The 12,449-nt window shown below is 43.8% G+C and overlaps 1 protein-coding gene across 4 annotated transcripts in view; it reads left to right on the forward strand.

Moving 5' to 3' along the window:
• The window catches only part of ARMH4 (armadillo like helical domain containing 4), a 47,045-nt gene that overhangs the window by 17,122 nt on the left and 17,474 nt on the right, over positions 1–12,449 (forward strand). For all 4 annotated transcript variants that reach the window (XM_015865798.2, XM_032444969.1, XM_015865800.2 and 1 more), the window contains exon 5: positions 1,965–2,216. In XM_015865798.2, coding sequence (XP_015721284.1) covers positions 1,965–2,216 — 252 coding nt within the window. The remainder of the gene's footprint in view (positions 1–1,964; positions 2,217–12,449) is intronic.

The following is a 12,449-nucleotide window of genomic DNA, read 5'->3' on the forward strand; positions in this document are numbered from 1 at the left end:
GGTATTTTGGTGCTACAGTCGTGGTGTCACGGTGAGAGGAGGCAGGATTTACTCTACCTAGGCCTGCTTAGGGTTACACTGCATGTCACAGGTGAGATCCAGAATTTAGGTAAGAAAACAAGACACTGGAGAAGGTCTGCAGAGCAAGATGAACGTGCAGTAGGAGTACTGTGCCAGTTAGGTCTGCTCTTTTGGGCACTTCACCTGAGTGCTTGATTTGGGTAGTGTCACACATGTACCAGGAAAACTGCTTGCATTTCTTTATTAAAGAACAGCATGTTGGCTGTGGGCATGTTCCACTGTATGATTATCTCGCTTCCTGTGTAAGGAGAACCTTGGCATAGCCTTGAGTACTTGCAAGCACGCTCCACAAAGTAATTCACAAGGGGATGCTGATGTGTGCAGAAATCCAAATGCCTTCCACATCTGCTGGGCTTTGCAGTTTGGGTCCTTTTTCACTTCTTTGGAGTGGATGTGGGGATCTCTGAAGTGCCAAGCAGGACTGGTTTAGGATGCAAAACAGTTTTGCAAAGAGACTCTGGTGTGATGCATGAACCTGCAGCTTTTGGGGGTCTGACTGCATGACACAGAATTATAGGATCATTGAGGATGGAAAAGCCCCCTAAGATCATTTAGACCAACAGTTAGCCCATCCCAACCAGATCCTTGAGTGCTGCATTGTGCTTGCTCACCACCCTGGACAGCCTGTGTCAATCTGTTATTGCTCCTTCTGAGAAGGATTGTTTCATAATATCCAACCCAAACCTCCCTTGGCGCTGCTCGAGACCATTGCCTTACATTCTTTCCTATCCCCTGGGATCAGTGGGTGCTGTGAGCAGACTGCCTGTGCCTGCCATCCTCCTGGTGCCCCCCTGAGCTCTAATAAGTGTGATCTGCATTACTTTAGAAGCACAATTTCCTATATGTGACCACCAAGTGGTGCTATGCTCTGTGCTGTGCATGAAAGCAACCTGATGGCACTTTGGGGCAAGGGGTTACAAAGCTGTTTTCAGACATGAGAATGAGCCCTTTTTGGTGCAGCTGCGCTGTGAGGACTGCGCTATCCTCATCCTTGTGCTGTGGCTGTGGGGTGATGGATGGAGCTGGGCGATTTTCAGGTGTGATAAGTAGTCTTGGCACTTTCAATTCAGGTGTTCAGCCTGGCTGCCTGCTGGAGTTTGGAAGCAAAGAGATGGATATCTGCTTTCTCAAAGCCAGCTCTTGGCAGGTGTCTCCAATTAGCATGCTAAAATCACAGGAGCCTTTTGAAAGCCTTGTTCCAAGGTAGATTTTTCAGATAAAATCTGATCTTTGTTTTCTCTGACCTTTTTTTTCCCTACTCGGTTCATTCAGGGATAATGTGCTCATGGTCCTGTTGTCCACAGTGCTGGCTGCTTAGCACCTTTGCTGTTCTGTTTGGGAGTTGTGTTGCTCTCAGCAGAGACACAAGACCTACTTTAATTTATCATTGCAGCTTTCCTGCAAGCACTCTCCAGGTGCCGTACTCAGGTGTACTGAGGCTGTGTATTCTGTATGGAGACATATAGTTTGATAGAGAAAATTCTTGTTTTGATTTAAGATGATGAGCACATTTTAAGATAGTGTCCTATCTCCTAAAACATAAAGGGAATGTAAGTGTAAGGGGCTGACTACATCCCTGCAAGCTCCATTCAGTGCTCTGTGTGTTATAAGTGCTGGGAAGAGACACTGTGGGAAGCCTTCCTGGGTGTATGTTGTGTTCTTACAGCTGCTCTTCTTTGCTGTGGGCTGTGGTCAGGAATAGGATGGAGGCAGGATGGGGCTCATCCACATCCTCTGGGTGTCTCTCATGTCAGAAAACAGGCAGGGCTTTGTTAGGGTGGCTGGCTTTTGAAAAAGGGATTATGAGCTCACTGATAGGAATGTATGAAACCTTCTGTTTTATGGGACCTTTCCTGATGTTGTTTTTGTGTCTTCATGACCAGAGGCTGAGGAAGAAGAAGAAGATGAAGAGGAGGAGGAAGAAGAAGAGGAGGAAGAGGAAGATGAAGAGGACAAAGAGATAGATTCTATGGATGAAAGCATGGAGGGTGACACAGAGCTGCCAGGCTTCACGCTTCCAGGCGAGACATCCCAGGAGCCCATAGCTGGCCTGGAGAACCCTGCAGCTCAGCTGGCTGGGGTGTCCTACCAGGTTCCCGATACCATTGAGTGGGAGCAGCAGAACCAGGGGCTGGGTGAGTGAATAAACTTTTTCTTCCCTTGCCTTCATGGAGGACGCGTCTCCTTCTCTTCACCTTATATGGGGCAGCCCATTGAACAGGGAGGTCTCAATAGGCCTCCAACATAATTGATTAAACTTGGAGCAACTGTATTTCTGAAAGAACCCTGCTAACAGAAAAAAATTGGTCAAATTGGAATGAGTCCCAGATAATGTGTCCTGAGGTTTTAGCTTGGGGGAGAGCCTCTCTGTATACTCCCGACCTGGACATCATTCCTAGAGCTTAGTGTTGCGTGTCTCAGCTGAAATTCCAGGGGAAATTTTAATGCTCTTTGCCTGAGTTGTGTTGATGCAGGCATACAATCCTGTGAGGGCAAAGTGTGCTGGGGAGTTGCTAATCTGCCCATTGCTAATTCAGTGGCATTCTTGCAAGCACCTCTGACCATTGACAATCTTCAGGGCTGCGTGGTCCAGTCTTTGGGACCTTGTGGTGAATGCATTAAGCAAGACAAACCCTTTAAGACATGTGTCAAGCATTTTCCAGTCTATTCCTCTTATGTGTATAGGCCCTGTGCTATATGGCTATGTTAGTTTGTTCTGCCTAGAAAGGTGAATCAGCGAGAGCTGAACTACATCCATACAGAATATGTGCGTGGCTATAATGATCTAGCTGTACTGAGACTCACCAAACTCAGAAACCCCAAACCTCTTATACGTGTTGAGTTATGTGAACTGTTGCTTCCCCTAGATGTTTAATTCTCTCCACGTAGTCCGATTTCCAGCCTGCTTGAGCAGTGTTAGCTTCCTTTGAAATAAATCAAAGAGTGTATTTCAAGAGCCCTGCGGGAGGGTTGCTCTCCAAGGGCAGACTGAGTTTGCATCGGGCCTGATGTCTCCCTGTCTCACTAACTCTTTCTTGAAAAACATTATATTAGATGATTTGCATGTCAGATCTGTTTCACATGTCCTGTTAACCCATCAGGCTGGGCAGGAGCTGTGCAAGGGAAGTAATTCTAAGTCTTTAATGACTTTCTGGTTGGCTTTGACAAGCCGTATTAGAGAGCTACATGAGAGTGCTTTTGGAGCGGTGTAGGAAATGTAGGGTTATGTTAAGAGTTGCTTTGGTAGCTTTGTGCTGTTATCTTACACATTTCATTGGTGCAAGATCTTTTGTGCCTTTAAGGAAGGTATGTGTTTTAGTACTCAGAAAACTGTAACTACTTGCCTGGGTCAGGACTGTGTGTACCATGGTGGATGGCTTTGCCTTTGGATGAGTCAGTCCTGGCTGAGGGTACCAGCGCTCTGCTGTGGTCAAGAAATGCAGTATTTGACAAACTCCAAGGTGTGTCCCCATGTAGCACACGGGAAGTGGAGGAAGATGGCACTGATTCCTCCTCATGGATATGAGAGCTTCTTGCAGAGCCTTGTTGGAGGATGCTCCTTACAGTACATTTTCCAGACAGCTGCTTCTGAATATAAGGACTCAGCTCTATTCTTGTGTTTTATATTAATATTACTTTATCCCACAGCCTTCATCCTCTACCACCTTTCTTCTTGAAAAAGCCATCTTTCTGAAAATTTCAGACATAGAATAAGTTGTGTGGCCAAAGATGTTCTTTTTATTTCTAGCCCGCTTATATTTCATTTATCCTTGTGCAAATTGGAGAAGCCTGCTGTGAAGCTTGTCAGGTTAGGTCAGCTGCCACGTCAGCTGAGCCAGGCACCTGGAGGACTGAGCAGGTGTGAATTTCTGTGCTGTCTGTAAGTGCCTGGCTGGGTTGTGTGTTACCAGGTCCAAATAGTTAGGACTGCCTTCATTTTGGAGCTGTTGCAGTCAGGAGGATGAGCTGATATTGTCTTTAAGAGTGAGGTGGGACTTTTGTAACTGTGCTGTTCTGGGGAGATGAGAGGAGCAATGGGATCAGTCTTTTTGCTTCTGATTCACCCATCACTCATCTTTTTCTATCAGGTAAACACTTACAAGAAGAGTCATTTCTTCTTTCTCCGTCTAGACAACCTGAATGACTTTTTGAGATTGTTTCCTCCCCATTCTACAATGTTAAGAGGAGGGGGAATGATCTGTTTCAGATAAAGGCGCAAAGAAAACCAAGGATGCGTATGAACTCATACCAAAAACCTAAGGTTGAGCAAAGAGCTGAGCTGGGTGTTGAGAGTGTCCTCTGTTGGGAGTGGGGAATGGGAGATGCCCTTTACATGGCCCTGTTATGTGCTGCTTTGTGTGGTTTGTTATCAGGGGCATTTAAAGGAGAACAGGAGGGAATGAAAAAAAAATATATAGCTTGTGTCAACAGGAGGTGAGTTGTTAGGAGTAAAAGAAATTCACCAAACCTGACAAGAGGTTGAAAGAACTGCCCACATTGTTCTGCTGGAGCATCTAGGGAGATCAGACTTGCAAAAGGGCTTGTAAAACTTTGGATCTGTTGGACATATGCATGGACTCTTTGAAACCCGCTTTCTCAACTAAATCTAGCCCTGTGAAATCTATTTCCTTTAAGTGCTTTTCTTCTAAAGCTGAAATTAACTTGACTTTCATTTTAAGACAACTTCTTAACCATTGTACTTCATCACAGCTCTGGAGGAGGTGGATCTGCAGTTTGTCTGAATTCAGATGGGTCAGGGCACGGTGCTCCTGCCTGTCTCAGCTCACAGTGACTTTGGGGAATAGGAAGGGAGGTGCAGAGCTTGGCTCTAAGCAGTGCAGAGGAGTGCCTAATTTCCCATCCTATACAAGCAAAATATGATTTAGAGGGAGTTTGCTGTTCTTCTTAACCTGGGGTATGGCATAGCAAGGGAAGACTGAAGAAAGGTGGTGGTACCCAACAGGGTACAAGATAAGGGAAAACCAGAGGAGACAGGGCAGTGAGTTCTGCAGTTAGAACGTCATGACTTTGTATACTTCATTCTGCAGATTATCAACTCGATGGATTGCAGCAGATCCTGCAAAGTTACTGCAGATGCTTTAATAAAAGTTCCTCTAAGAGGTAACTGAAAACGTATTTGAAGTAAATTGCAGTATACACACGGTAGTCAATTTTGGCAGCCCTGTGTTTGATTCTGTCGTTGTTCTCTTAAATGGAGATTAAATGTTATTTCTTCTTGATTTTGTTCAATAAATACCAAACTTTTACAGTTGGCATTTTTCATATTTAAAATGCTTCACACACATCTCCTTCTCCTGGGGAGATATTCTGTCCTGTGGCCTTCAGATCTTTATCTCTAACATCTGTAGTACAGAAGAGCGAGTAGTACTAGAGTAGCTACTGTCAGCTCAGTTATTATTGGGTTTACCTGGTCTGATGGCTGACAAGCTGAGAATCCCTGGAGAATGAGTAACTTGATCCACAGGCAGCTTGGCAAAGCAAAGAGACAGTTTGGATATTTGTAGTGGTCAGTGGAAAAAATGCCAGAGAAACAGAATCATTAAAATGTCAATTCTAGGAAGTCAGATGGTCCTACATTAACTCCAGCTGAGCAAAAGCAATTTATATGCTTCGGTAACGAGGCTGTCAGCTTTACAGTCTATCAGCTGACTCTCTAACCAACAAGATTTAGAAAAAAATAAAACTAAATGATAAAAATAAATGATGTCATCAAAATAGAAGTTGATCTTCCAGAAAACATTCTGGTGGAGTCTGGTTCTGCAGAAGAAAGGTCTGAATATGCTTTTGGATCTCTGTTGGTGTTCTGATGCTTTGTCTTTAGATGTAAAGGGCATCTTAGCAGAACTTTGGGACCTCTCTGTGTTGTGGGAGATGACTTCAGCCTTCCTCTGCTTGTTTGAGTTGTGGGTGGTGCATAGTAGGTGAACACAAACTTTGTGTTGGAGAATATCAGAGGGACGGGAAACTTGAGCCTTCTGAGAATGAATAGAAGCGCAGCATTCTTCCCTTCTCCCTCTTTTGGGATTAAATGTTTATGCATTACAATGAGAACTGCCATTGGTTTAGATAAACTAGTGTAGAACAAGGGAATGTTCTCAAACTGTTTGTTAATGCCACAGTGTTTGCCTGTCTTCCATGTCCCAATGTCTGTAACTGGGAGATCCTACTGTTGGCAGTATGATAGCAACAGGAGGTCTGAGACCATTTACTCAGCGTTTCATTTTGCTGCTCTGGGGTTTACGGTAGTTTGTTTTGTGCATTCAGAATGCATGGAGTTATTTGGAGCAGCTGTGGCTTTTCCTTTTTGAAGCTGTACAGGGTTGTGACTTCTTGAATGTATGGTTGAAACTGTAGATGCAAGCGTTGGTGTGGTGGACTTGGGTTCTTTAAAATGTTGGTGGAGCCCATTGGTTGCTTATCCTATGCCACCACTAATATGAGGTAACGTCTGGCTGTAGATGACCCTATTCCTTGCACAGGAATTTGACCAGATGGCCTTTAAAGATCCCTTCCAACTCAGACAATTCTGTGATTCTATTTGAACCAAAAATCTTAACAGAGAAGGCTCCATTGTTGTGCTCAAAATCATGTTTTATAGGCACAGCAAAGGCACAACCCATATATACCCAAAACCAAGAATTTATTGCTAATGCAATTGTATTACTCACAGTCTAATCGTTACTAGTCTAGACATAGTTATTGTTACAGAAAAAGAAATAATTATGCAGTTAGAGTTGCTGTACCCACAGTTCTTGTTTTCTTTGCCTATTCCTGGCTTTATGCATCTCAGTTTGCTGTGTATGGTGGCCTTTATGTGTGTTAAATGCTATATTTGTTTTACCCTATATCAATTTTGTCCTGGTCTTCATCTGTCATCTAATTGACATCTGGTACATTGCTTATAACCACGATGGCCCCAGTGCCAGCACTTTGTTTCTAATCACCCCGTGCCTATGCTCCTCAGTGCAGCATCCCATGTCTGGTTCCACAGATTTTCCTATTGGTTTCTCATGGAGATATTGTACACAGTGGAGTTTAGCTCTACAGCTGGATTCCATTCTCTACCACCCTATGGGCCCGGCCATCCAGACAGCTCTTTACTCAACAAAGAGTGTACCTGTCCAGGCTATGGACTACCAGCTTCTCCAGGAGATTGCTGTGGGAGACAGTGTCAAAGGCTCTGCTGTCACCTCCCTCAGTGCCCTGATGTGGATCCCATCTGGCCCTATGGGCTTGTGGCAGCTTGAGTGGGGTAGTGGGTCTCTGTTTCCACCTGAATCAAGGGGGTTTTATTCTGCTCCCTGTCTGTGACTTCCATGTCAGGGGGTAGAGTGCCCCAAGGACAGCTGGTCTGACCTTTACAGACAGGTGTAAAGAATTCATTGAGAGCCTTTTCCTTATTCTGTTGTCACGTTCCCCATCACATCCAGTAAAGGGTGGAGATCTTCCTTAGCCCTCCTCTTACTGTAAATATATTTGTAAAGAGCTTTTTATTCTCTTTTACCCAATGGCCAAGTTGAGTTCAAACTGAGCTTTTTGTCTTTCTAGTTTTCTCCCTACACATCCTAACAGCTTCTTTGTACTCTCCCCAAGTTACTCATCCCTTCTTTCTGGGAGGCAGATTCTCTTTTTCTCTTGGAGCCTTGGGAAAATCTCCCTGTTAATCTGTGCTGTTTTTTTTCACTTCTGGCTCATCTGTCAGCACAGGGGGATAACCTTCTCCTGTACCTTTAAGACTTCCTTCCTTCTTGTGTTCCTCACCATCTCTCTTCCTTCTCCAAAGCAGTAACAAAGCTCCCCCCCTCAGGCTGGTGGCTAAATTTAGTGTTTCTGTTCCTTGTGAGGAATGTGCACTTTGGAATCACTTCTTTTTAACCATTTTAAGAGTTAGCTTGTGATCATACCTTAATCCTGGAGCAAAGCGCTATTCAATCAGGTTTGCTTTGCTAAAAGAAATTACGCATTCAAATGTCTTCTCAACAACAATGATCCTTTTCCCTGCCTTGTTTTGACATATGCAATTTCAACAGCTATTACATGCTATTACAGTGCCAGAGCAGCTCCCCAAAGACAATCATTCACATCATGGTTGGCCTTTTCCTTTTGTCACATTTTGTCCCAAGCTGCTTTGGGGAATGTCTGCTATGCTTTTACATACAGCACAGGGATGCCAACACAGCCCACGCATGTTAAGTGTGAGAAGTTGGCAGTGCCACATTCAGATGTTGTCCTCGCAGCAGAGGACATCTCAGAGGCTCAGAGAAGGGAATAGCAAGGAGTGAAACAGAAGCAAAAGGCTGTCAGAAATGGGTGCAACGAAGCTATAGTTTGTGGTGGAAGAAATGTGTGTCAGAAGGAAGGGGGAGGCAGCAGGGGCCTTTCTAGACATAAACCTCAAGCAGGAAACTCCAGTTGATAATTTTTACTAGAATACATTGAGGACTGTCTGCACTGTCACAACCTCAGATATATTGCTTTGAAACAACAGCCCTGCCTTGAGCTTTGTGTCTCTGTTTAAACCTATCTCAGAGTAAGATTAGCTGAGCCCTTTGTTATTGGCCCTCAGGTGCTGCCTCCTGGAGCTGGGGGCAGGTATAGAGGGGTTTGCTCATTTGTGCAGGGCCAGGTTTGGCTATGCACTCCTCCTCTCTGCCCACAAAAGGATCCTACCAGCAGCTGAGCATTTTTTACCTCCCCCAACTCTCTCCATGCATCCACTAATTGCAGTCATGGGATGGACCTACCTTGAATTATAGAATCAATAAGGTTGGAAAAGTTCTCAAAGACACCCCCCCAGTCCCAGCCATTTTAGAGTGCTTTGTCTCACCCTCTACCCTTCACTTTATGTATGTCAGAAGTCTTGGCTCTGTTTAGACAGAAGACAAGGTTTTCAGCCCCGTCTCCCATTGGCTTTCGGTAATCACTTATCTTGATTGAAGAATGCAGGCAGGCCAGCAGCTCTCCTTGGGTCAGAGTTATTAATTTTTCCTTTCTGTGCTTGCCTGAGTGGTCTTTGCTTTGTACAAAGAGCCTTGTCCTTATACTGCAGGAATCACATTTATTTTCTAATAGCAATATAAGCCATAGTGCACAAGAGCTGTCTGTTTTTGTGGCATTTCAGCCCTCTAAGAAAAAAAAATGGGAATGTGGAGGTTCATTGACCTTGAATTGCCTCTCTTCTTCTGGGGATTTGCATCAGAGGCTGCTGATCTTTTGGGTTGAAGTATTGGTTCTGACTACAGAGTGAGTAAGAGGAAACTGTAGGAAAAGAGCTCCTTGCAGCCATTAACATGGAGAGCGATGGTAATTTGTGGAGAAGATGGTTTTAAAATATTCCTCTCTAATGAGAGTGTAGATAACTTCTCTCTCTGCTTAGGCAGCGCAGGCCAAAATGACTGATGCTAACCCTGCCTCTGCGCTGGTGTTGGTTTGAATTAAGATGACTTGAGGATCAAATGAGATCTAAGTTCTTTCCTGAAAGGATGTTCTCTCCTGATAAACAAATAAATCCTGCCCTGCCTGAGTGTGAGTTAGGGACCAGTATTGGAAATAAGTAAATTGCTTGGATTTTGACTGACAATAAAATTTATCTCAAACCACAAGCAAATGGTGTTTCGCAAAAATGTTGGGTATCAGCATTAATCACCGAGAAGGGTCGATATGGTGAGAATTATTAGAGGCTTTTGCTTTCTTTTTTTCTTGTGTGTGTTTGAATAACTCTAATCACAACCTTATCCTCGCCTGGTATGTAATAAAGGGTTTCAGCAGGGCTGTTCCCAATAACCTATCATTTCTTTTAATGTATTGTACTTGAGGCTTTATTGATGTGAAGTGAGGCTGGGAGCTATCCCAAGCTTCTCCGTTATTCCTTTCCCAAGCTGCTTTTCCCCATCTCCCTTTCTTTTGTATGACTGCTCAGGTGTTTGAACAGACTGATTTTGCAGTGTTGCATACCTGGGTGCTCTCTCATTGGCTCAAGTACAAATCTAATGCTATGGAGGATCTCAGAGGGTCTAGATCACCTCCCTCTCCCCACAACACCTGTATGACCTCACAAGTGAAATCATATGAGAAAAATATCTTTCTCTTAGATGCTATTTCTTATATCTGTAAAAAGTGGTTAAAGGAAGTCATTTCCTATTTTGTGGGTTGTGGGGATTGTTGTGTAGGGGGTTAAGTGGAGCATTAGAGCCCAGTGCTTGCTGGGGACTCTCTCCTAGTTGCTCCATGTGTCTATTCCTGGGGCATCTCTCAGAACTGTTTGTGTGAGCATGTACCTTCATGTCTACTGCAACAGCATCGCAAACCAGAGCTGGCATCCCCAAGTCTAAATCATCTTCTGAAGGGATAGTGCTCTTCAGTAGTGCTAATGAACAGCAGCAATGATTAGTTATTAAGCACTGAGTAGTCACTAATATGTGGGCTTTGATGGTGAATATGAGGATTTGAAAAAAGCAGTGGAACACATAATTCTTCATATATTCTGAATCTGCTTCAAGGCATCCATTATGGAATCTGCACTTGTATTTCATCAACAACCGCACATAGGAGAACTGTATGGAGGATGCTGCAGTATAAACATAGGCCTGGTGGGATGGGGAAACAGGAAAAGGGAACAAAATGACAGCTATCATTTTGATCCTAAGTAGTCTGTGCCACTCTGTGCATCTGGAAGAAGATGCAGTAGAGCTGGAAAATGTACAGGGAAGAGGAAGAGTAACCAAAGAATAACTGAAAAGAGTGAGCAAGAGAATTAATCGGATTCTTTGCAAGGAGGGGAGCATTGCTGTGTGACTGTTTTATCCCTAAGCTTTCCTAAAGCAGATGCTGTTGGATGCTGAGTTACTAACCAAGCCAGACCTTCAGTCTGACCTAGACTGGCTATAAGCAGAGCCCAGCAGAGTCCTCTGCTTCATTGCTGCCAGTTTTACTGCTTTGTTATGTGACCTTGCACAAATCCCTTCCTTCTGTTCCTGAGTCCTGTTATCCATCAGTGGGCTGGTTTCATGGTTTCTGTGGTAGTGTATTGGTTCAGGTTCTTTTAGGCAAATACAGTCTGTTTACATGCTTGTAGAGCATTTATTACAGGAGTATGTCATCTCAGATGGGCTTTCAGGTATTCCAGTGATAAGAGTAATTAATAATATATTCCTCCATTTTCTCTCTGTATTATTTTTTTCTGATGAACAAAAAATATTGATAGCTGCTGATCCACTGCATCCAAGATCATCAAGTCCAATGGCCAACCCATCCCTATTGTTCCCCCTAAACTATGTCCCTCAGTGCTGTATCTCCACAGCTCTTGGATGACTTCAAGGGTGGTGACTCTACTGCCTCCCTCGGTTGATATTCTTTGTTGCTCTTCCTTTAACACAAACTTTGCCCTGAGTTTATTAGCAACGTTCCAAGGAGAGAAATGCCTGAAACCAGCTGGTTATGCTCGCTGCAGGGAGATATGACTCAGTGACTACAGGTACCTTCCAAGGTCCTTATTGTGCAGTGTCTTTCAGGTACACAAAACGCCACATAAAACACTTAAAACTGAAGTCAGAGGTCTAAGCTCAGTGCCCAAAGATGTGCAGCTGAGAACAGGTATTAATGAGTTCATGTTGTCCCCTTCCCACACTTAAAGCTTCATTTTTTATATGCTCTACAGTTCTTATCATTGCTGGACTGGCACAGAAGGTAATGGCATTTTCAGACTTTCTCTTTTCCATTTTGCACTGTCTTCTCACTGTTTGCAGATACTGGGATGGAAAATCAAATCAAATGCACATGGGTTCCCATACCTGCCTCAGTTATGAGTCCAAAAGCTCATCCATAAATCTGTGGCTTCTTTTTCTCTTGGCTTTGGTGGATCTGCTTGTTATCTTGTAGAAAATAATTTCAAATAGGAATCTTAAGCTCCTGTATGTCTCAAGGGGGTTCAAATAAATGTGGACAAATGGGATTTCTCAGTCAGTGGACAGATTTATCAGTCGGGATGTTGTGATGAACAGGCTTAAGTCAACAGTTCACTTGGTCCATCCATCAAACCTCTAACCAGGTTTGAGCAGTAATTGCCTGAATCTGTCAACCACTTTGCAACGTTACAGGACGAGCCAACAATTTGTCTTCCATGTTTAGGACTAAATTTTGGAAGTGCTCTGTGACTGTACTATTTCTGTACTTACAAAGAATTGCAGATTTTAGGTGATCCGAAGAGGTTTTGCTCATGCTGTGGAAAAAGAAACCTTTCCCCAGTGCAGAACATGTAAGTTAAAAAAGTGCAACTATTTGAGTCCCAGAGCTCCCTTAGCCAAGAAGATGTGATTCTTCAAAAACAGCAGAAAGAAAACTCTAGTTCC

Source organism: Coturnix japonica, chromosome 5 (assembly GCF_001577835.2).
Source record: "Coturnix japonica isolate 7356 chromosome 5, Coturnix japonica 2.1, whole genome shotgun sequence".
Classification (NCBI taxonomy): Eukaryota; Metazoa; Chordata; class Aves; order Galliformes; family Phasianidae; genus Coturnix; species Coturnix japonica.